Below are 26,947 nucleotides of genomic sequence, written 5' to 3'. Positions count from 1 at the left end.
AAAATACCAAACATGCCCCCTCTTGCTAAGTAAATGACTTTTTTATCCAGTCACAGAATTGCCCAGCATCCAATCTAGAAAACACCTGTCCTTCCTTAGACCCTCTCCCAAATCACCCAACTGAAGTCCAAATCCTGTGATAGGACATATAGTGAGATGCCCCAGGGTCCCCATGGTGTAGTGGAACCTCAGCGCATGGAGTAATTAAGCCACCTTCTTCACTACAGGTATGTTCCTGGTGGTCTTTGAAGGATGTCAACATAAGAGGATTTAGTCATACTCAAATATGAAAACAATTGCTTTTCTTTTATTTTTCCCCCTTCTTCCGCCTCCCCCTTCTCCCACACTATGGTTCAAGCCGTTGTTTCTCAGTCTAGTTGTGTAGGACACAGCTCCCTGGCCCATGCTGGTATTATCAGCCTTGCAGAGCATTCCCCTTGGCTAAAACAGTCGGTCATTGATCGCTCACAGTGGCTCACGGCAGCTCTTGCCGGCTGCTGGCCACTCACAGTGGCCACCAGCTGCTCATGGTAACTCATGACAACGCATGGTAGCCCATGGCAGCATACAGCAGCACTCAGCAGCCCATGGCTGCTCACCGCAGCCCAGCTCCAGGGAGAGCTGTTGTTCACAATCTTAGCTGTAGAGGGCGCAGCTCACTGGCTCATGTGGTAATTGAACAAGCAACTTCGGCTTAGGAGCATGGAGCTCCAACCACCTGAGCCACCGGGCCCGCCCAACAATTCCTTTTCAAAATCCTGTCTTCCTTAGATAATTGATCTTCAAAACCGTGTTTACCAAAATAGATTTTAGGTTTTAAATGTAAGAGCTGCCAAAACAAAGAAATTGTCACACACTGTCTTTGGGTATGAAAATGGCTATCACTATTTCCACATTTTCAAATTGAAATATGATTGATTTCTGTATCATCACTACCAAAACTCAATACTAACATAATGATCACTTCCAAAAATATAAAGACACCCTAAAAAATATGACCTACAGTAAAAAATCCTATTAGTAGTCAAATAAATAGTAATTATTTTCATAAAAGCTGTTAATTTACCATATTTCAATAAAACAAAAAGTGAAAAAGAAATAATTGTTGTATTGAGAAGCCATTTAAAATCTAGCTAATGCAGATACAGTTTAAAGGAAAACACGTTAAAGTGCACTACAATAAATATGTCTTAAAAGGGCTAATGTGTTGATTTCACATCTATATAATTAACCTATAGAATTAATCAGTGTAATGGATTTTTTCCTCAGAACAAATTTGATCCCATCAACCAAGTCAACATTTTTTTATATCAAGTCAATTTTTAAATCTTGCTGGTTGACTAGCTGAAAGAATACAAACCAAAATTAGAAAGATATGGAAGAATATTCCAAGACTCATGAATGGGACAATTTAACATTATAAAGATGTGAATTTTCCCAAAACTAATCTATAAATTCTCCATAATTCCAATCAACATTTTAGCATCATTTATTAAGGAACTCAAAAAATGTATCCTAAACATAATACGTAAAAGTGAAACTGGATTTGTATACCATATTCACCATACGGAAATGTAATCTCCAGGTAGTTTTGTAACTTAAATATGAAAAGGTAAAGCTAACAGAAAAATATGTTGGAGAATATCTCTGTGGAAGGGAAAGGGATTTCTTAAAACGACCTCCAAATGTAACTCAAAAGGTAAAATATTGATGAATCTGAGTACTCAAACTGAAGAACTTCTATTTATTGAAGAATATCATGGACAAAGATAAAAACGCATAGTACACTAGGCAAAGATATTTCAAACATCTAAGCAACAGACTGTACTTAGAAAACAATAGGACTCCTAACAAAGCAACAAGAAAAACATAAATCCAATAGAGGGAAAAAATGGGCAAAAGATAATGACAAAGAATCTATTAAAAGGGGTAAAAATACCCAGCATTATAACTAATCCTCAAATTTCTTAGTAACCCAGAAAAATGCAAATTACAATGAAATAGATTTTATACTCAGATCGGCAAAAATTAGAAAACTGGATAAAGCCAAGTACTAGTGAAGATGTGGGGGAAGGACCCTGTTGGTGGCAGTACAGCAAATCAAATGTCATCAATGAAATCAAGGATAAGTCCTGACCAGCAATCTCACTCCCAAAGAAATTCTCACCTAGGAGAACATGTAAGAAGGTGTTTAATGCAAGACTCTCATTGTTGAATAATGATGAAGTAATTGACCTGGGAGAACCCAAGGGATACAAAAACTTGATGGATTACTGTGTGCCAACAAATTTTACCCCTTTTAATTATAACATGAATGAACCTCAAAATGCTGACAAAGAGTCAAAATATTGAATGCATTCTCTGTCACAGCACCAGTTATAAATATTAAGAATTCATTCCCAACCAAAATATCACTACATATTTTACAAGAGTATATTATAAATTTAAGGATGCAAATTGAGTACATTAAAGAAGTTTCCTAGGGTGCAAAGGGAAAATGAAGTTAGGAATAGAGATAAAAGGGAATAAATACATGAATAAAAGAAAGGAAACTTGCAGGGATCATTCTGAAAACAGGCCATGAATTGAAGAATAAATCTAACCTTCTGCCACTGGGTTCGAGGGGAGGGGAGAAAAGATGGGGAAAAAAGAAAAATTAAGGTCACACCCCACATTCTTTTAAAATAAACATGGGGTTATCCTATATCCTACTTAAGGAATATAAAGAGTTTTAACATTCACTAAATTTTTTCTTAAACGAAACAGATGTTTGGGATTATCTTCAAATTTTCACTTGGTAATTATACCTTGGACCAATAGAACTTAAAGATCTTGTATTTTCATTAAAATGTAATGTGATTTACATTTTAACATTTCTAAGCCCATAGATTTTATTGATGTGCTTATTTCATGTGGTGATTTTTAAAAGTATAGTTTTATTGTAATGAAATACTCAAAATTCGTCCAAGAAATGTTGATGAAACCTAAAAAAAAACCACTGTCCATGTTTTTAAAGTCTGAATTTTAATAGACAAGTGTGAAGAGATGAATCTAATTCACACTTTAAACTCCACAAATAATATAATAAAGCACTTATTTGAAGTTCCAAAAAACATAATTAGTTTATTCTAAAATCTCAGTGTAACTTTTCTGTTTTTTTTCCAATATGGTAGTCTTTCAAAATATTCAGAGTACTCAGTTTATTTCTGTTGTTTTACAAAATGAATATTGTAAGAAGTTGCTCTCATTTGAGGGGAACTACTGTCCCAGCTCATGGCTTTTCCTTATAGTACTATGAAGCCAACTGGCAGAAAAGAAAAGAAAGAGAAGGTACAAGAGGTGGTGAAGAAGGAATAAATATATACATGATGATAATAAACAATAATAATAGTACTTTCATTTATTTAAAACTTACTATTTGCTTGACAGTGTCCAGAATTTATTTACCCTAATAAAAACCTTTGAGATATGTTACTATACCCATTTCATTGATGAGAAAACTGAGATCAACTCCCTAAGTAGCGAAGTTAATGATAAGGGAGATCCAGATCTGTTTCCAGGCATCAGAATATTATAATATTCAGTATTTTTTACATATTTGAGGGACTGGAGTATAATATGAAAACAAAATAAATTATCCGAATAGGTAATCCCCTGATATACTCTGGGAGCAAAAAGCTCGAAGAACAAAATAAAGCTATCTGGTACCCACCCATATTTCATAATGTATTTTTTATCCCAGAAAAAAATTAATGCCAAACAATATATTAAGTACTTTACACTTCTTTGGGAATTTAACTTTAAAGGTCCCATTTTCCAGTTAACTCATTGGAAACAGAACCTACTGTACCTGTGTAAACAAATGGTTGTTGCTCAAAGATGCTGCGGGTTTGAGTACATTTATCAAGAGCTTCTAAGTGCCCTACAGATGCCTTACATGTGACAGAGATTTAACAGGCATTGTTTAACAAGTACATCACTTGTTTTACATGATGTCCTAAGATTAAGCATATATGATGATTACGTTAAGGAAAGGCAAACAGATGCTACTAGATATCTCTGGAAAAGCTTTAGAAAGTCTGATCTGTGAAGTTATTTTAAAAAAGAAAATGAAATTTTTCCATTAAGATATCAGGAAGCGATGAAGCAGGAATAACTCTTGTATCTCAAGGGCCCTTCACACTGATATTCAATTGCATCTAAAAGGTATCCACTTACTAAGAAACTTGACCTTAATTCACAAGGAAAGCTTCTCTTCCACTTAGTTCACAATCTGCCACAGTTTATTTTATGTTCTTTGAAAGACAGAAAAACAATTAAATATTCCCATCTTGCTAATGTTGTTCTAAAGAGAAAATCAAATCTGAGCTCCCTCTAGAAAGGCAAAGTGATCTACAGCAATAAATATTCCAAAGTTTTTTCAAAGCCCTCATTTCAAATACATAGTAGTTCTAAGTTTATAGAGTAAAATCAGACTTACTCTAAAGTAACAATTGTAATTTCATAACTCTGATGTAGTTCACAAAATCAATGCAGGATGATTTGAGCAATTTTTTCAAGAATGTTTTTACTTTACATCAAAATTTTGCAGAAGTTATGTATATTAATTAGAAAAGTTAAAATAATTTTCTTATGATTCTGGAATACATTGCTCTTAAAAATTCACTAAAAAGATGAATGATTTTTATCAATATTAATGTTTAAAATGTAGCTATTTAATATTCAGTTATACATAAACAATTATGTCTCTTTGGGTTATCATTATCAGCAGTTTCACTTTCCTAGTGCACTGAACACACCTCTAAAATTGTAAGGACTCTCATTTTTCACTTTTGCCTTCGGTTGCAATTTATTTTTACTTTAGAACTTCAACATATGTCTGTAGTTCCTATATCAAAATCTTGAGTTCTCTGTAAAATCTGACAAAATTGTAGCATTTAACTGCATTAAATAAGGTGATAAATCCTAAATTTTGTTTCCTCTAACTTTGAGTTACTTGTTTAAAATCAGAATGCTACCACCAAAAAGGGTTAAAAATGGAAACTTTGCCAGTTGTCTGGGCCAGACCAGCTGCTAAAGAAAAAAATACATGAGTACCTAATGTATCTGATAAAAAAATTTTCTACTTAGATTAAAGAACTATTTTAAGCTGAATTTATCTATTTTACTCCTCACAACAAATGAGATTATCACTCAGTTGATATTAGGTGAGGAAAGTGTGACTCAGAGAAGTAAAGTGACACTCAAGAGATAACAGCTAAAAGTTGTGTCTGTCTGTCTGGTTCCAAAGCCCTTGTTTTTAATGTCTATGGAACACTTGGACTTGCAGTCCAAAAATGGTTTTACCAAAGCTATAATTTAAATAAATATTTTAAAATATAAAGGTTAATTATGTTAAACTTTGTAATCTCAAAGGAGAACGGGGAAAAAAGAAGAAAGAAAGCAAAGGAAGGGGAAAAAAGAGCCACTTAACTATATGGAACTTAAGATAAATGTGAATGTTATTTTTTTTTAACCACAATGTTTTCACACTCCATCCATTAGTAAAGATTGTGAGGAGGTCAGCATTTGTAGTCTGGGCGCTGCACTAATTGTATGATAGTCACGTTATATGACTCCAGGGAAATAAGAGCCCTTATAAAAGCCTATGAGAATTTATTTTTCTTAAAGTGATTATACCTTGGATTATTACAAAAATAAAAAATGTTAAATGGGTTAAAAACACATTTGGTTAAAATCTTAAGTGGAAAAGTGGACATAATTTAAAGATTATGATTACTACGATACCAGAATACCAGAACACATACTTAATACATTCTAATTATAGCAATTTTATAATATGCACTTATTTCTCTTGTTTTCCTATCATGGGTTAAATTCAGATAGACCTGAAACTAAACTTATTCCTAATAACGGGGAAAAAGTATTTAAAAATGAAACAATAATATTTTGTGCTCCGATAACATGTGCACAATACTAGTCTTGTCAACACTGTTAGTCACTCCAATATCGATGTACATATTGTAATATCTACGTGTGTAACTCAGTGACTGGTTTTGTTATTTGTTTTAACATATCTAGGTTTGTTCTTAGCATTTACCATCTGCAATCTCTCCCATATTTCTGACTTTGATTGTGAGCCATCCCCACATCCACAGCCCAGTCTCTAATGCTACATCTGACCTGCACCTGCCTGCACTCATTCATTTCCCATCTGTGCTCAGAATTTCTCCCATGGCCCCTCCACCAAAACAAACCAATAAACAAAGAATCTGTTCTATGTCCTTTTCTAATAGCAATGTGCTCTCTGCAAAGCTTCTGATTAACTGTCTTACAGTATTAAACATTAGGAGAGTAAATAAAATTTGCATTTACAAACACAATGCTTGGACAAAGGGGAAGAATTTGGAAACACCTGAACCTTGAGGCTCTCCTCAAATCCTACCAGCAGATTCTTTTTTGCTTATCACACTGTTGAAAGTAATCGATAAAACACTTGGTGAATATATAATTGGCATGCCACAAATACTGACTCTATTTATGTAACAGATATACCAACTCAGTAAAGGCTTTTTAGCAATTCCTCATATCTGGCTGATCTCTCAGTCCATGAAGTTATTAGATGGATTGGAAATCCTAAAGAGTAGCTGAGTTACTTCTGGTTTCATATCAGAAATAGAGCTGTCCAGTGGCATATACTTATTTCTATGTATATATTTCATGTAAGTTATAAAATATATACTGATACAGTAACCCCCTTATAACACGGCACTTCTATAACACAGTTTCACTCTAACATGGTTTGAGAATTAGAGAAATCCCTGAACAACACGGAACGTAATAAGAGCTTTTAAGACGAAAGATATCTCATTTGAAATTTTTCATTCAAGCATGGACGTTGTATCAGATTTGACTGCAGAATTTTAAAATTTATTAGAATTTTAAATCCATTTTGTTCATGGAGTATTAAGTTCAGAGGATGAAGATGTCTTGTCAAAAAGAAAACATCCTCGGTTAATGGTGCTTAGTAGTGATGACGAAGAAAACATTAATACATATTAACATGTTATACTTTTAGTGAAAACTCCTTTAATAAAGATATTTCTCTTAATTAGAAAAATACATAGTATTTTTTTTTTCTTTTTTGGAACCTAACCCCCTTTTTTGTACTAGTACTTTGTTTTGTATAAAGCAGATTCGCATAACACGGCATTTTTTAAGGAACCTAACGACTGTGTCATACGGGGGTTACCTGTATCTTAAAGAATAACATTAAATAGATGCATGACATTTTAAAAGATATTTTATAAGAAAGATAATTTTTTAAAAAATATATTAAATTGCCTTAAAAAAATAGAACTGTTCCTAATAATTCCTTATCGCTTGCTTCTACCATAACTGGTATCATTTGAGTCCGGCTCAGCTCTGAAAGATGAAGAACCCTTAGAAAGACAAAGAGTTCTTGAACAACTAGATCAGAAGTTCTAAGCAACTCCAGGAAAAAAAAAAAGAATCTTTTTTTTTTTAATCCCGTCCTTTTTCTCTTTTATAATCCACCCTCATAATCTACTTTATCTCACAGTGAATCCTGTCATCATTTGGATGATGGGTCCCTGCCATCTAATAGCCCATGGTTCCTTTCCTACTACGTTTCACTAAAAGGAACTTTCATGTGGAAATGTAAAAGAAAATATCCAAAATCTAAGTTTTAGTGCTAGTCCTGTTACTAACTAGATCTGGGCACACTGAAGTGAATTACTTGACTCTTCAATTTCTTATGAGCAACAGTAAAAGCAAGAATTTACTACACCTGAAACGTGAGCCAAATGTTGGACTAGGTGTGCTGCACCTACTCTTGTCTCACACGGTGGGGCTGCTGCATTCACTATACAGAGGAGCCCTGAGGCTCAGAGAGGTTATGATAACACTACAAGGATAATAACAACAACTACCAACGGCCTGGGTTAGGATTAGTACCCAGATCCACCTCACTGCAAAATCTGCACTCTTTACCATGCTGTTTCTCCATAAGCATACTGCCTCTCTTAGCTTCTCACCTGTAAAATAGGTGCAACAACACTTGCCCAAGTTAAACTCTAGCATCACTGAGATGATTAAATAACAGATGTGTAACTCTCTGAAAGGTACATTATTATGAAAAAGGAAGGATATTTCATTAAGTTATCATGGATGAAAAGCATAACCAAGCAGATATATACTTTTACAGTACATCTCCTGTATTCTTTATATAGGCACATGCTATTAAGAATTCCAATGCCAAGCAAATCCAGGCTAATAAAAAAACTCAAGGCAACATTAAATAGTCTGGAAGCCAATTTTAAGTAAGAAAAATAATGAAAATTCTCAAGATTATGTTTCATTTTATAAAAAAAAAATTCTACTTCTAAGATACAAATACAGTACATCTCAAATATAGTACATCAGTACATTATAATCTGTATTAACTTCTATATATTAATTTTTGACAGTCACTTTTATCAATAAAACAGTGCTGAATAGAGAAAAAGTATAGGTAATACTAGGGAAAAGGGGGTTAAAAATGCTCAGCAAAAATACACATTTCAAGAATAAAAATACTTATGGGTATAGAAAAATACTGATGCATGTTAATGAGAAAAAAGAACAATGATTTATTAAATAGCTATACATAATTTCTAAAAATAAATATCAATTACTTTGCTGTATGCACAAATCTTGAGCAACTATCATTTTAAGTTTTTTTTTTTTTCTGTACTTCGAGCTGACTAGTAAAGGGGACATGAATTGTCTTTGTCCCTTTTTCTGCTGTAGGACAACCAGATAAGGGTTCTGAAAGACTATACAGCAAATACTTGAGTATGAGGCATTTTTGCATCACTTGGAAAACTTGTCACTGAAACAGAGAATGTTTTTCACTTAACAGTCGTAAATATACAACTCAGAAAAAACTAGTACACAAAGAGGTAAGATAAATGGGAAGTATCACGACAAGTGTCAAAATCAAAACGCTCAATGCACTGCATGAAAATGACATTATCACATCAGTTGATCAGTATAAAAAGAGAAGGGATGGCTTACTCTCCTGCAGCTCTAATCTTAACCAGCATGGATCCCAAGAGGGAATACTCACAAGCCATTAAAGGATCTTTTGCACCAAACACATCCACTGGAAACATATAGTGGTTAATGAAGATTACCAACCAGTAATTATCAGTAGGTATCTGTTCTGAGAGGCAAAAATCCATACATTCTATCAATAGTCCTAAATAATATTGACATTCAGACGATTTACATGTCAGGTTAATTAAAATCCATAAGGAAGCTGTATTTTCCTATCAAATAGTCAAGAATGGATTTAGGATATACTTTTTGAAGGCTAAATTTTTAACTTAAAAACCTCAAAAATAAACCTTGACTCCAAGCTCAACTGGAGAATGAGCTGAGAACCAACAGCACAACCACAGCATGGCAGGCCTCTGACCCAAGCACCACATAGCCTCCTGCTTCTAGAACTGCATCACGGAGCACAGTATGGTGCCAGAAGGACTTCCGTGACTGTATAACCTTCCCTCAAGAAGAATCTCAAAATCGTTGTCCTTAAAGTGTAACAGCAAAAGAGATTTTGAAAATCTTGTACAATAGCTTCCAAATAACAGTTTCAAGAGCAAAGTAATTTCAAACATATCATTGTAATTGGAGATAAGAAACATGCAGCGAATACATGGATTTATACGGTCACATTAATATGCTTGTTTTGTTTACACAAGCCCAGAAACTTATTACTGTTAAAACTGTTTAACATTCACATGAATGTGGAAAACACCATTCCATCTTAATCACTCGAGTGAACATGACTTGCAGCCATTCTTGAAATATACTTAGAGTACTCAAAAATAGAGTGGATAGATATGAGGTGCTCTACAGTAAACCACCAAAGCTTATTGGTAAAACTCAAAGAAAGTAAGCCAACTGATAAAGCCAGATAATATCTCAAAATAGTTCAAACTTTCTCATCTTTGCTGGTAGTCTCATGATAAATAGTTTGAGAAATTTACTCCAGTTTCCCGAGGAACAACAATAGAAGAAGAAAAATGTTTATCACATTTCTTTAATATACAAACTCCATGCTGCAACACGCAGAGCACCAAACATTATAAAACAGTAAGTTTCCTCTGGCACCCAGGCAAAGAACTGCACTTAAGAAAAAAAGTGCATTGACAATTAAGTAATCTGTTCTTGTCAAAATCTGACTCCCAGCTGTTCTATTGCATATCTAATCCACCTCCTTCTTTCTACACTTACAATTCCTACAAAGTTTTCCTAATTAAAATATATGCCTACAATACTTATGAAAACGATATTAATGTTGATATTTGACTATAATATCCCATGGGATTTTGCATTAAGAAATTGAATTAAGCTGTGTAAATTGAATGAATGTTCAAAGGAGCAACAAGTATTATTGGGAATTAAAATCCTGAATACAAGACATAATAAAGCCTATAATATAGTTCTGCCCTCAAGAAGATTTGCTTTTGTCTTTTTTAAATTTGTTTTTCTCTACTATTTAATTAAATCACATTATGATTTTTTTACTTGGAAAACAATATTATCATTTTTTAATCAAAACTTTCAATATATTTGATTCTAATTTAATTTCCAGCGAGCACATAATATGTATGTTCCTACTAGATCCCCCAGGTGGTAATATTCGTATTTTTTAATTACAAATAAAGTTAACACTAATATTCAAAGTGAAAAAGATGAGATTTTTAAGTTAATACCCATATGCATAAAAATAGGGCTCACACTTTGTTTCAGTTATCTTCCTATAGAGTTATATATAAATAGTCCTCTACAGACAATAATTTTTCAATAATTATAGCACTTGGAACATCTCAGATTTTCCCACAATCCCTTGAGGTTAAATGAAATTTTCTTTTAAATCCACAGTCACCTGTAATAGGTATGTGTGTAACAGGGTAAAACTAAAAAGTATATTGTCTGCTCAAAAATCTGCTATCTGTAACGTTATCTAAATCTTTATATTACAACAGGATATGAATATATTTTACCCTTTTATGTTTTGTCAGGGTCAAACATCTATAATTTGATTTTACATGAGACAGTACTCTAATATATTTTTTTAGCTTACTTTAGCAGTTTTGGCTCTCCTTTGTTGAAGAATTAAAAATTTTTTAAATATCTGCTATGATCTTAAATGAACAACTCCATATAACTTCTAACATAGCTAACTATTCAGTATTACATGCCAGATTTGAAGGTATTTCTTAGGTTTCTCTTTCTGATAGTATGGTGAAACTCAATGTTCTGAAATTCCCTCCTTGTACAGAACACATAAAAATGCTACAGGTCCTCCGCTATGGTCATGGCCAGTCCTCATAGTCAATCAACCTGAGAGTCAATCCCTCCCATGAGTGTGCCAGCAAAAATCAGGGCTCAATTACAGCAGGAGGATACACACAACTCACACAAGGGACACACCTGGAGCACCCGGCTCAGATGACCAGGGATCCTGCACCCCTGGGACCCACAGAACACTACATAAGACCACTCTACTAAGACAGGGAGACATAGCAGCCCTACCTAATACATAGAAACAAACACAGGGAGGCAGCCAAAATAGGGAGACAAAGAAACATGCCCCAAATGAAAGAGAAGAACAAAGCTCCAGAGAAAGAACTAAACAAAATGGAGACATGCAATCTACCAGATGCAGAGTTCAAAACACTGGTGATGAGGATACTCAGTGATCTTAGGGAGAATTTCAACAAACAGAAAGGAAACATAAAACTGGAGACAGAAAACATAAAAAAGAACCAGTCATAAATGAAGAATACAGTAACTGAAATGGAGGATATGTTAGAGGGAATCAACAGCAGATGAGATGAAGCAGAGGTTCGTATCAGCAATTTGGAAGACAAGGTAGCAGAAAACACCCAATGAGAACAACAGAAAGAAACAAAAAAGAATGAAGGTAGTTTAAGGGACCTATGGGACAACATCAAGTGTACCAACACTCTCATCATAGGGGTACCAGAAAGAGAAGAGAGAGAGAACAAGGAATTGAAAACCTATTAAAAAATAATGACTGAAAACTTTCTTAAGCTGGCAAAGGAAATAGACATATAGCCCAGGAAGTGCAGAGTCCCAAACAAGATGGACCCAAAGAGGCCCACACTGAGACACATCACAATTAAAATGTCAAAGATTAAAAACAAAAAGAGAATGTTAAAAACAGCAAGAGAAAAGCAGTTAGTTACCTACAAGGGAGCTCCCATAAGACTGTCAGCTGATTTCTCTTAACACGTTGCGTACGGATCACGAGAATCTTCACGAGGGATTTAAACCCCGCCATACGCAACGTGTTAACAGAAGCTTTGCAATCCAGAAGGGACTGGCAAGATATATTGAAAGTAATGAAGTGTAAGGACCTATAACCAGCAAAACTATCATTTAAAACCAAAGGAAGTTAAATGAGCTTCCAAGACAAGAACAAGTTAAAGGAATTGATCACCACCAAACCAGTATTACAAGATATGTTAAAGGGACTTCTTTAAGAAGAACAAAAAGATAAAAAATATAAATAACAAAATGGCAATAGCTACATACCTATCAATAAGCACTTTAAATGTAAATGAATTAAAAGTTCCAGTCAAAAGACATAGGGAAGCTGAATGGACAATAAAAACAAGACTCATACATACACTGCCTATAAGAGACCCACTTCAGATCAAAAAGACACACACAGACTGAAAATAACAGCATGGAAAAAGATATTATTTCATGCAAATGGCAACAAACAAAAAGCTGGGGTAGCAATACTTAAATTAGACAAAACAGACTTTAAAACAAAAGCTGTAACATGAGACAAAGAAGGACCCAGTAATTACACTTCTGGGTATTTATTCAAAGAAATCCAAAATATTAATTCAAAAAAACATAGCATCCCTATGTTCATTGCAGCATTATTTACAACAGCCAATATCTGGAAGCAATCTAAGTTTTTACAGATAGACAAATGGATAAAGAAGAGATGCTATGTACACATACAACGGAATATTACTCAGCCATAAAAAGAATGAAATCTTACCATCTGCAACAACATATAGGGTATTAGGCTAAGTGAAATAAGTTAAAGAAAGACAAGTACCATGTGATTTCACTTATATGTGGAATCTAAAAGAAAAAAAACACGAAGTAAACAAATGAATAAGCTAAATAGAAACAAACTCATAGATACAGAGAATATTTTGATGGCTGCCAGATGGGAAGGGCCTTGGAGGGATGGGTGAAAATGGGGAAGGGATTAAGAAGTACAAATTGTTAGTCATAAAAATAGTCAAGGGCATGTAAGGTACATGGAAAATACAGTCAATAATATTGTAATAACAATGTATGGTGTCAGATGGGTACTAGACTTATCAGGGTGATCACTTCATAAGTTATATAAATGTCTAATCACTATGTTGTACAACTGAAACTAATATAATACTGTATGTCAACTGTAAATGAAAAATTTTTTTAAATAAAGAAACTGAAATAAGGAGAGGTATGAGGGCCGGACTTCAGAGACACTGGTAATATTTTCTTTCTTAAGCTGCAAAACGGGTATTTGTTTTGGAGTATTCTTTAAATAGTACAACTATAAACTGTATGTGTGTATATTTATACATATATATTTCTCAATGAATAATATATTTCATATATGTTTAATAAAATAAATGTTAGAGCATTTTAAGAATCAAACACAAAAGCTAATATGGATATCAGAATGATTTAAATTCATACTTCCTTTAATCACACACTAGTTTCAATTCCTTTGAAATATCACCACGGTAAATATATTCAATCTAAGGCAATGCTCATTTTAGATTTGAGGGTTTTCAAAAGCCTATAAAGGTTCTACAAGTTTTGTTACGAGTAACCTCAAAGACTGAATCAGCAGTATGTCACCTGCTTCATCAATAATACAGCCACATAGGATTATTTTCCATTTTCACTGAGTCTGCTGTGGTCTGGTATTATTGGTTTTATTTGTTAGTTTGTTTGTTTTTTACCACATGGCCTACTCACAGTCATTAGAGCAGGAAAAAAAAGATGTGCCACTCCATTCTTAGAGGAAAGGAAACCATACGCTTTTGAACTTCTGTGAATACTCTATCCCAACTGGAAAACAACCAGGCTTGATTTCATCAAGAATCCAATGTTTAAATGGGGCCTTAACAATTTAGCAAATTTACTTTTTAAACTATTTTAGTCTAGTTGCGTCAACGAGACACTTTCATTTTATTCTTGTCAGCCCCATTATTTTCCATTTCTTTTTTCTATTCAAAAGACAAGAGATGAACCGTCTGAAAAGAAGCAACACAGAATTTCTGTACCCAGCTGAAGCCTCATTCAACTTCTTACTGTTTTTCTCTCAATCAGCTTTTACTGGGGCTTTTAGCTAACTGCCTTCTACTACACGTCTCTATAAAAATGAAAATCTGTATTTTACAACTCTTTAACTCAGGCCAGTCAGTCTTCACAAAATCTGAATCTCCTTTGAAAAATGTTCATTTTACTATAGAAGTAACATGACATATTTTCAAGACATATGATACTAAAATTTACTACTTAACTTCAAAATAGCTGGTTAATTGCAATTCACCACAGATTAAAAAAAAAAAAAAAAAAAAAAAGACACTCAATTAGAGGTAAACAAAAACTTAGACCACAAAATCCACAATGAATTAGTCAAGTTTCACATGATGTAGAGGTTCAGATTTCACTTAAACTATGAGTAGTTTCCTAAATAAAATGATATTCCTTCAATAGACTTGTTTCTTAAAATCTGAAACCATGAGAAGTTGAAGTAGGAGCACCGATTTTACAGAAATCCAGGAAGAAATAAAACTATCAAATAGTGCATAGCCAAAACAACTATTTTGCTGGTTTTTCTTTATTTAAATGGACAATATTTGTTATTTGCACTAGGAGGGATGGATATAGAATGCTTGGATAATCACCTGTAGAGTTCCAAATATGTGTATCAATATATATACATTGTTTATATTGATCCTTTCATACATTTACATTAGAAGGAGGCATTAAAAATAAACTTTACCTTCTTAACAAATTTTCCTTGGATTAACCGTGCTTAACTTTTCCTAATTATTTTTTTAAGGAATTGTGTTCAAACAATTAAAAATTATAGTTAATGTTCTTTAAGAAAATTGGTAGTTAATAAACCCACCATTCTAAAAACTGATTTGATTTTTAATCTTTAAAAAAAAAATTTAAGTGACTTTTAGCATACCAGGTATGCCACCTATAAGCTATCATTCTTTTTATGTTTATATGCTAACTGACATGTTTATCTATAATAACTTTGTTAGTCTGTGCTTTTGACCTTAATAAGGATGTTAGCAAATAGTTTGCTTTCAGGGAAGACAAGTGATGAGTTTGAGATGCTAGCAAATCACCCAGGCGCAGAAGTTCCACATAGATATGAGGTCATGGGGAAAATAACTTAAATATTCAGTAACACATTTATTAACCCCCTGTTATATACCAGGTCGTATTCTAGATTCTATACAGAAAGGGAAATATAGACGGTCTTTGGACAGAACGTTGATGAATGAATCAATTTAGGGAGGAGGCAAAACCGCAGAAGAGAGAGCTGTGGAAAATGCAAGAAAGATGGTCAAAATTGTATAGTGTCTTGAAAGCCATAAAAACAGAGACTAACAGTGTCAAACTCTACTGAGAGCTGAAGACATGTAGGGGTTCAGATGAGGCCAGAGGCCAAGAAAAAGGTGATCACACATTTAACTACTGTGTAATGAGTTAAGAAATGCTTTTTTTCAAGCAAATACTAATCAGTATGGTTTATAATATATGTTGTTTTAAACAGAAAAAAAGAAACCCTTTTAAATATTACATGGCTTGCTCATTAAAGCAGTCATCAGAGAAAATTTCCTCTTTCCTAAGCATAAAAATGCAAAGAGTCATTGTGAAATCAGCAAACTACAGTAATCAACCACGTCTAGTATTTTCCTGACGTTATCAACCACATAATGAGACAGGACTTGTGGTTTACATAGTCCAAATCAGCTATTATTTTTCCACTCTCCCGATTTAAACTATAAATTAGCCGCAGTCACTATGACAAGCTTTACCCATCATCATTTGCATCCAATCAGTTAATGACTGGCAGCTGTCTACAAGACCTATTACTGAAGGCAGCAGCTTCAAAGTACAAAGCTTCATGAGGCTTAAAATCATATTGTTAAAGCACATGGGAGACTGAAGAACTCCAAAATTTGCAAAGGCTTTCAAAGGAAGGAAAAAACCCAACTCAATGAAATAACTGTAATCTCAGACAACCTTATGAAAGACTGGCTTTAAGGGGTTTCTAATCTTTTCCTAGGCTCAAATAACATAATAAAGGAAGAACAATCTGCCTTAAGGAAGATTACTGCCAGTCTCATAATTGCTAAGGAAGTAAGTATATACAGAATTATTACTAGCATGTTAGAAATAGAAAAAATAAGGATCCTGGATTTAAAGAGTTTTGCTATGGATCAAAATGGAAGCATATGTCACAGAAAGCAGTCAGGGAATCCAAAACTAATTCCACTTCCTGTTCCATCTCTTGTATTCTGAAGCATATCATACAGCATAATATTTTATACCTTTCACGTCGTTATGCACATACACCTTATCTCTAAACAGATTATAAATCCTCTTTAAGGAGAAGGATTATGCTTTAACATTTCTTAGTCAACATATTCCTTACTGAATGCCTTTTCTCGAACAGGCACTGCCCTAGTTGCTACATACATGACATTTTAAAAATGCAAAAATCCCTGCCTTTTTGTGTCTTACGTTCTAGTATAAGCTGAAAATATATTCAGACAATAAACACATAAACATGGAAATGTAGTATATCAAATACTAATAAGTGTTATGAGAAAAATGACGCATGGGAAGAGGATAGGGAATGCTGGATAAGGCAGAGGCAGATGGGTAGTTGCAATTGTTAAAAGGATAGCCAATCGTATATAAAGCAACTCACTTATAGTGCAACCTCTGACCAAAGTCCTAAAGGAAGTGAGGGAGATAGAGGTAAGAATATTCTAGGAATCACATTCCAGGAAGAAGAATTGACAAGTGCAAAAAGCTCTGAGGCAGGAGCTTATGTGGTACACAGAAGGCACATCAAAGGGACCAGTAGGATTGGAGAAGAAGAAGTACAGGGTTAAGTTTGCACTTCTACTTTGGGACAAACGGAGTCAGTGGGGCCAGACTCCCAATCGCAATGCCAGGCTCTGGCTTGTGTTTCAAAAGGATCATTAGGGCTGCTGGTCAAACGTAGACTCTAAGGATGTAAAAACGGAAGCAGAGGTTCAGCTCAGACATATAAAGACATTGGAAGTCGTCATTCTCATCCTTACAAGAAGAAAATGCTAAACAAATAAAACACAGTGACTTTTCTTGAACCCCCAGTGAGCTGAGGTCACAGGGCAAACCATCACTCTAACATCTGGAGAGACAGGCAAATCCCAAGTCGTGGCCGAGATGTGATTACCTGGAGCAGAAGCTGCTGGAGACAGAATTTGACAGGAACGTTTACTTGGTAATTTTGAGAAGTTGCTGGAGGCTGAATGTGGACTAGCTTGACAGTGAGAAACTCTTCAGGGGCCACAGTGAGCTTGGGGGCTCTACAATTTTGGGCATTTTGCCTCCATGGCTACTACCAGGTTTTCACTGTGAAGAGCCAAGAAAGATGTCCTTCTGGCTCTGGGAGCAAGAGGGAAAGAATAACCGTTTTGAAAGTAACACAGTGGTCTCCCGCCTCATCTGGGGGATACCGTCCAAGGCCCCAGTGCATGCCTGAAACCACAGATAGTACCAAACCCTATACAGGCATGTGTCACTTAGGAAAGGATACATTCTGAGAAATGCTTTGCTCCGCAATTTCCTCCTGTGTGAACATCAGCGACTGCACTTACACGAACATATATAGTACTTTTATACGGCTGGCAATGCAGGAGGTTTGATTACACCAGCATCACCTCAAACATGTGAGTAATGCATTGCATTAGGCCTTAATGACAGCTCCTATCTCACTAGGCAACAGGAATTTTTCCGCTCCATTACTATCTTTTAAGATCACTATCATGCATGCAGTCTGTCATTGACAGAAATGTCATTATATGGTGCATGACTACATATATGTTTTTCTCCTATACATACATACCCATGATAAAGTTTAATTTATAAATTAGGCACAGTAAGAGATTAACAACAATAAATAAAAAAATAGAACACTTATAATCATATATTGTAATAAAAGTTACGTGCTGTTGGTCTCTCTCTCTCTCCCTGATAACAGATCCCGTAACTGACGCAGCTACTAAGTAACTAAGGGGTGGGTAGGGTATACCGTAAGTCCTCACTTAGCGTCATCCATACTTTCTTCGAACCTGAGACTTCAGGCAAAACGACCTATAAAGAAACCAATTTACCATAGGCTAATGATATAAACAAGAGTTAAGCACCTACAGAATATTTTTGGTTACAAAAATCTCACCAGACTTCTAAATAAAGACCCAAAACACTTCTAATATTAGACACTTAAATAAATGTGAACTACATATACATTTAAGATTAATAAAAATAATAAACAAATACAATAAAGATGCCAGCTATAAAATCAATGTACAAAAATCCACTACATTCCAATATACTAACAATGAAATCTCAGAAAAAGATTTAAACAATAATTCCTTTTGCAATTGCAACAAAAAGAATAAAATACCTAGGAATAAACTTAACCAAGGATGTGAAGGACCTGTACACTGAAAACTATACATTTTCAAAAGAAATTAAAGAAGACACAAAGGAAATAATGGAAAGACATTCCAGGTTCATGAACTGGAAGAATCAACATAGTTAAAATGGCCATATTACCCAAAGCAATATGCAGATTTAATGCAATCCCCATCAAAATCCCAATGGCATTTTTTAAAGAACTAGAACAAAAAATCATCAGATTTGTTTAGCCAAAGCAATCTTAAGAAAAAAGAACAATGCTGGAGGTATCATACTCCCTGACTTCAGCTTGTATTACAGAGCAACAATAATCAAAACTGCATGGTATTGGCAGAAAAGCAAATGCACAGACCAATGGAATAGAATTGAACCCAGAAATAAACCTACATAAATATGCACAGATAATTTTCAACAAAGGAGCCAAAAACATACAATGGAGAAAAGAAAGCCTCTTCAATAAATGATGCTGGGAGAATTGGAAAGCCACATGCAAAAGAATGAAACTAGACTGCTGTCACTGTGTACCAAAATTAAACTCAAAATGGATCAAAGACCTGAACGTAACACCTGAAACAATAAACTGCACAGAAGAAAACATAGGTACTAAACTTACGGACCTTGGATTCAGAAAGGATTATATGAATTTGACCTCAAAGGCAATGGAAGTAAAAGCTGAAATAAATGAATGGAACTATATCAAACTGAAAAGCTTCTGCACAGCAAAAGAAACTGACAAAATAAAGAGGCAACAAACCGAATGGGAGAAGATTTTTGCAAACGTCTCCGATAAGGGTCTAATATCCAAAATATACAAGGAACTCATATAACTCAACAACAAAAAGTCAAACAATCCAATTAAAAAATGGGCAGAGGATCTGAAGAGACATTTCTCCAACGAGGACATATAGATGACCAATAGACTTATGAAAAGATGCTCAACATCACTGATCAGCAGAGAAATGCAAATAAAAACTACGATGAGGTATCACTTCATCCCAGTTAGAATAGCTAGCATCAAGAAGACAAAAAGTGTTGGAGAGGCTGTGGAGAAAAAGGAACCCTCATACACTGTTGGTGGGAATGCAGACTGGTGCAGCCGCTATGGAAGGCAGTGTAGAGGTTCTTCAAAAAATTAAGAATAGAATTACCATATGACCAACAATCCCTCTCCTGGGTATCTACCCATAAAATCTGAACACAGTTATTCATAAAGATTCATTCATTAAGATATATGTGCTTCAACGTTCATTGCAGTTTTATTTACAGTGGCCAAGACATGGAAACAACCAAAGTGTCTTTCAATAGATGATTGGGTAAAGAAGATGTGGTATATATACACAATGGAATACTACTCTGCCATAGAAAAGACAAAATAGTGCCATTTGTGACAATATGGATGGATCTTGAGATTATGATGCTTAAGCAAAATAAGTCAGACAGAAAAAGCTGAGAACCATATGACTTTACTGATATATGGGATATAACCTGAAAGCAAGAAAGGAACAAGACAGACAAAGAAACAAAATCTCATAGACACAGACAATAGTTTAGTGGTTACCAGAGGGTAAGTGGGGAGGAGGGTGGTAGATGAGGGTAAACGGGGTCAAATATATGGTGATGGAAGGAAAACTGACTCTGGGTGGTGAACACACAAAGTGATACATAGATGATGTATTATAGAATTGTACACTTGAAACCTATGTAATTTTTCTTACTATTGTCACCCCAATAAATTTTAAGTAAAAAAAAGTACAAATTGCCAGTTTTAAAAAAATAGTCACGGGGATGTAAAGTACAGTATAGGGAATATAGTGAATAACGTTGTAGTAACTATGTGGTGTCAGATAGATACTAGACTTATTGGGGTGATCACTTCATACATTATACACGTATAAAGGTCTAATCACCATGCTGTATATCTGAAACTAATATAGTACTGTATGTCAACTGTAATTAAAAAATAAAAAAAATTTAATTACAATTTAAAAAAAAAAGGTAAGAGAATGAGTTTCCAACCCGCTTATTCCAGTTCACCATGGTGGGTGGCCAGAGCCTCTCCCTGAAGCTCAGGGAGAAAGATGGGACCCCAACCAGGACATGACGCCCTTCCACCCATCGCAGGGGATGCGCGCGCGCGCGCGCACACACACACACACACACACACACACACACACACACTCTGGGACAATGCAAACATGCCAATGAATCTAACATGCACATCTTTGGGATGTGGGAGGAAGCTGGAGTATCCAGAGAAAACCCACACAGACATGGGGAGAACATATAAATTCCACACAGACAGTGGCGCTGACTAAGAATTGATTTTTTTTTCTCATCAATGTTATTACCAAATGCCATCATTCAAGGACTTGCTGTACAGCACGTATACACTGTACAAAGGTGCGATTCACGTCTCAGGCAGGATGGAGCAGACGGCCCAAGATTCCATCACACTGCTCAGAATAGCACGCAATGTAACACTTATGAAATGTTTATTTCTGGAGTTTTCCATATGATATTTTCAGACCAAGATTCACCACAGGTGACTGCAAGTAGGGAAAGGAAACCCTTGGATAAAGGAGAAATAGTGTATGCCCTTCTCGTTCTCCATAACAAAGGTCTCCTCTCCAAGGGAAAGACCTTACCAAAGCCTTGAGCTGTGGAGGAAAGTCTCACTCCAGACCCATCTAGCCTTACCGTTTCAACAGGAAAGGGAGATAGGGAAAATTAACAAACACTCAGGAAGTTCGCAGCCCAGAAACACTAGGATTTAATCATAAAGTAACAGAATACTAGACTCCGCACTCATTTTACCATATACCAATATGGCTCCAGTGTAAGTACAGGGGGTTACAGTGGAAAGAGATGCAAAACACAGACTCTCAGTTCTTGGAGAAGCCCAAAGACAACAGGAGGGACAAGAATGAAGACATCAGACAACTCTGAAGCCTCTGGCACCTGTAACTACAGCAAACATTAAACACAGCCCAACGCCTAGCCAGACTAACATTAAACCTCACACTAAGCCTATTTACCTCAGTTCCTATTTCCTGATACATCACGCCACTTTCAACAAAACATTACAAGGCACGCTAAAAGATAAGAAAATAGAAGCACGGAGATCAGGCCACAGGCTTTCACTAATAACCCAATAAAAGATGAAGTTGGCTTGGGCCATGGTAGTAACAGTGGAGGTAGCAAAAAGTGGTCAAGTTCTGGATGTATTTTTGAAGAGACAGCAGAGAGGATATGCTAATGAAATGGACGTGGGGTGTGAAAGAAAAAGAGGAGGTATGGCTGACTGCAAAGCGTTTATCAGAGCTGCTGGAAAAGTGCAGTTGCCATCCACTGAGATGGTCAAGTCTTCAGGATTACAGTGGATCAGGAATTCGATGTCTCAAGACATAACACCCGTCAGCTGTCTATTCATTTAACTAATAAAGATTACACAGAAATATATTACAAACCAAGGAAATGCTTAATGATTAATTTACCAAGTGAATGAATAAACCAAAAAATGATCAAACATTTTAACCACGTCACCAAAATAACTTAATCAAAATCATAATCATCACTGTCAACAGTCATAGTAGGTAACATTGAAAAATATCTAGGAGTTTACAAAATGCTTTCGCCTACTCTGGGACAGAGACTGTCACTTACAGTCTAGCAGCTGAGTACCTGCCCTTCCCTTCTTCCAGAGCAATAAAATCTGGTTGGGTACTTGGCTTCCCAGAACAGAGATACCATTTCCCAGTCTTCTTTGAAGCTAGGTGTGGCCAATGGTCTGTGAGCAAATGTGGGGTGTGCAATTTCTGTGATATGCACTTAAAGAGAATGGTTATACCCACCACTTGCCCTCTCTCTCCCTCTTCCTGTTAGCTGAAGTGCTGATGTGATAATGAGCCATTTTGGACCATATGGACAGGGTGACACTACTGAGATGGCAAGGGAACAAAAGAGAAGGAGGCTGGATCCTGAAAACCCATGGCGCCATCTTATCAGCTCCGGGCTACACATACTTAGACTGTGACATGAAAGAATAGAGCTATCGTTTAAGCTACTGTTATCACGGCTCTTTGTTACAGTAAGTAGCTTAAAACTCAACCAATAAATGTAATAAATCCTCAGAATAACCACGTGATGCAAATAATATGCAAAGGTTTTCTTCTTTTAATTCCTTACTATGTATCTGTTTCAAACAGCGGGAAAATATGCTGGCAACATAGACGTGTTTTATATACTTATATCTACCAGTGAAGAAAAACTAACTGAAACTCATTCTGTGAGAACTGTGTGCAACAATTTTACAGCAAGATTTAGGTTCTGGCATTTAATACATTGTGTAGCACTCACTACCTAGAGAAGCCCCACGGTGAAGATTTTTTTCATGAGAATCTCCATTTTAATGCTTCTGCTGCTATTAAAATCCCTGCAATCTATCAAGCATGGTAAGTACCAACAATTAGTTCCGTGGCTTAAAGAAATATGTAGTTGCTCACTGAATTCTTGATTTAATTGGTAATCAGATAAGAATGCCACGGTCGCTTCTGGAGTGTCTAGATCTTTGGATATATACCCTGGCATTCATCCGCAGCCCATTTCATACAATTGCAACAGTTTAATACTTTCGGTATTTGAATACCAGTACAGAACTGTATTGGCAAAAGTAGAAAAAGACCAGTTTAAATGCTATGCAATCAAACATCATTTAAAGGATAACTGAAAAAATGGCTTATGAAGAACAAGACTATTTGGCACTATTTACTATTATTATAAATATAATATTATGCATAAAATATAAAAATAATGTATATACATATTATGTATAAAATAATTGACTGTAGAATCCTACTTCGTATGCAACTTTTGATAACATTCGATGAGTATCTTTTCTTCTCGTTCCTTTTCTAAAGTACCAATAACCAAAGCTTCAAGTTCTTGACCTCGACAAAATGGGCTGAATATATTAAATGTAAACTTACTTTCATTCAATTGCTCTCTAGCTTCCACCACCATTTAATTGCTTACACCAGATACATCCATTGTAACAGCTTTTGACCATTCATTTATGCTCTAAAGGAGACTACTTTCTACCCTGGATATCGATTCTGAGATTTGCTGAAATAACTTTCTAAATCCAAAACAATAGTAAAAAATATGATCCATCTTCTCATTGTACAGTGGAAATTTTATTTCCCCAAGTGACTTAAGAGCTCTTAAATAAGAATGTGCTAACTACTTGGCAACACCTGATGATTTTAGCCTCTGCCAAGCTAAGGGTGACTCACGCTTGCATGCGTATACACTGACACCTAGAGACACAATTCCAACATTCAGAGGTAGCCTTACCTCCAACTCTGTTAAAGATGTCAGTGTTAGTCTTGTGGAATTTCCTCAGGTGAGGCTTAGAAAACAGAAGAGCTGAAGTATATATAAGTGGGATAACCTGACTTTTATTACATGATGGAAGAGACGATGTCCATAGCAGTATTTGAAAATGTGAAAAACAAGCATTTTTCTAAACTTGTGATAGTCAATATTTTTACAGAACAGTTCCAATTCCTCTGGACAAGTGTAGCCAAGAACAGAGGAAAATAATACTTCCCTATTCCAAACACGCTGATATGTCTCTGAACTGTACTGCTCATCTCTTAAAAAGTGAAAAAAGAAGGCAAGATAATAGGTATTGCACAAAAGGACCTCATCTTCCTTAATACTGTATTTTAAGGCAAAAAGCAAAGATACACAAAGGCAGAAAGAGTAAACCGTCTAGGCAAAAGAATAAAATAAATTATTACCTTTAGCGGGGTTTACTTTTATCCCTGACCTATACAGCATTTCCTCATTCTGCCAGTCTCCATTCCTGATTGCAGTCTTGAGTCCATAGAAAACAATTAAAGTAGCTGTAGCATAAAAAATCAAGCTCTTGAGAAACCGCTTTTGGACTTTAACATAAAGGGCTCTGGCACCCACTGTAATGAGGAGGCAGAAGCCCATACTAGGAATATACAATACTCGCTCTGCAATTACAAAACCGACATAGAAAAACAGGTTCGTGGCAGGAACAAAGGGTATGATTAACAAAGATAAAGACAGAACAACGATGTTCTCCGTAGAAGGAAGTTGTGTTCTCTGGGACACATTATTTTTAATGCCATTCTCGACTTTGGATGCAAAGCTGGGCTTAATCTCTGAGTTCCGGCACTCCACATCTGAATGGCAGCTATGGCCATTGGCATTCTGCTTGCCATTGGTTACAAATTTCTCATTGCATTCTCTTTCCATGCTTGGGCTCTTCAAACCATAGTAGGCAAGGAGGAGGAGCCCAATATAGAGGGCCACGGTGTGTAGGTTTCTCCAGTCACAAATCGTTTTGAGCAGAGGCACGGCATCCATTGACCAATCAAAACTGAGAGTATCTGGGCAGAGCAACAGCCAGAGGTTCTTGGTGGGCAGGTAGAAGAAGGTGAGCGTGCGAGCCAGGAGGCTGTCCGAATCAGCAGCTGGGTTGTCAGAGTTGGAAAAGCTCGGTGGTTTGTTTCCCATCCAGTATAAACGGGCACCCAAAAGGGAAGTACCCCAGAAAGTTAACAAACTAATGCTGAGGAAAAGAGACAAGTTCTTCCCCTGAAAACAAAAACAAACAAAAAGAGGGGAAAAAATTAAGATCATCGATACAGCATGAAAACACTTAACTTTTTGAGATGAAATACTTTCTTAAATGGACAGTTAAAAATGCAGCACTATGTCTCAAACATATGACTGCATTTCCATCTGCTTCTAAACCTGTGGAGGGGAATTCTAATCTGAAAAAAAATTGACTGTAGAATCCTACTTCGTATGCAACTTTTGATAACATTCGATGAGTATCTTTTCTTCTCGTTCCTTTTCTAAAGTACCAATAACCAAAGCTTCAAGTTCTTGACCTCGACAAAATGGGCTGAATATATTTCCCTCTTGGAATTGGTATCAGGTCAAAACACGACAACAATACAGTACTTGGCATTCTGCATGGGCTATAGTAGGCACCTAATGACACAAAGTAAACCGTCTTCTTTCATTGTATAGTTTAGATTCTGGGGAAAAACAAAGTGCAGTCATGACAGAAAACATGGGGTATGACAATACTTTGCTCGGCTCTCAGGCAGGAACAGTATTTAGCTATGTCTATGCCAGTCCTCATTTCACTGTCTTGGATCTCCTTGCAGAATTTACAGCTTAAGCGTTCATCTGCCACCCCCATGCCGCCACTGACATCAGTGACATCAAACATTCATTAACACTCTTCATGAATACCCAATTTTTCACGTTGATGACAACTTTTTAAAAATAAAATGACTTTAAGAACTGATTTACTATTTTAAGAGAAAGAAAGTTGTCAGAGGAAGGCAAAAAGGCATCACTGTTAATGAGAATGTTCTGGCGGACTCTTTCAGCCTGAAGAAGAACTTACTGATCTCAAACGACCTGAGTCCTAAAGAGGCAGTTGGGGGAGAGGGAGGGATGGATACCATATCCCATCCCCAATGATTCACTGGTAATGCAATCTCGTACTGCACACAATCTGGCCTTGCACAGAATTTTCATACTCAATGACATTCAGAATGGTGCTTGGCACCTTACAATGGATCTATCAAATATTTAGTTTGAAAAACAATTTGCAGTGGTTACCAGCGGGTGGTAGAAGAGGGTAAAGGGGGTCAAATATATGGTGATGTAAGGAGAACTGGTGAGCACACAATGTTACATAGAGATGATGTATTACAGAATTGTACACTTGAAATCTATGTAATTCTAGTAACCATTGTCACCCCGATAAATTTGATTTTAAGAAAAATCTGCAAAAGACAACAAAAGCAAAAACAAGTGGGATTATATTAAACTAAAAAGCTTCATCAAAGCAAAGGAAACCATAAACAAAATGAAAAGTAATCTGTGGAATGGAGAAAATATTTTGAAATCAAGTATCTGATAAGGGGTTAATAGCCAAAATGGTAGGTTGGTGCAAAATTAATTGCGTTTTTTGCAACTATTTTTAACCCTTTAAAACACAGTTAGTTTTGTACCAACCTAAATATATAAAGAACTCATACAACTTAAT

At 35.5% G+C, this 26,947-nt stretch overlaps 1 protein-coding gene across 4 annotated transcripts in view; it reads right to left on the bottom strand.

The window, feature by feature from the left end:
* The window catches only part of TMTC2 (transmembrane O-mannosyltransferase targeting cadherins 2), a 388,309-nt gene that overhangs the window by 161,147 nt on the left and 200,215 nt on the right, over window positions 1-26,947 (bottom strand). For all 4 annotated transcript variants that reach the window (XR_012493907.2, XR_012493906.2, XM_074325339.2 and 1 more), the window contains exon 3: window positions 24,645-25,473. Coding sequence is in view for 2 of the 4 variants with exons in the window: in XM_074325339.2 (XP_074181440.1) it covers window positions 24,645-25,473 (829 nt within the window). In the remaining 2 variants the exon portion in view is untranslated. The remainder of the gene's footprint in view (window positions 1-24,644; window positions 25,474-26,947) is intronic.

Source organism: Rhinolophus sinicus, chromosome 1 (genome assembly GCF_057876585.1).
Source record: "Rhinolophus sinicus isolate RSI-liver-muscle chromosome 1, RSI-T2T, whole genome shotgun sequence".
Lineage (NCBI taxonomy): Eukaryota > Metazoa > Chordata > Mammalia > Chiroptera > Rhinolophidae > Rhinolophus > Rhinolophus sinicus.
Note: the sequence above shows the minus strand (reverse complement) of the source record. Positions and strands in the feature narration are given on the sequence as shown.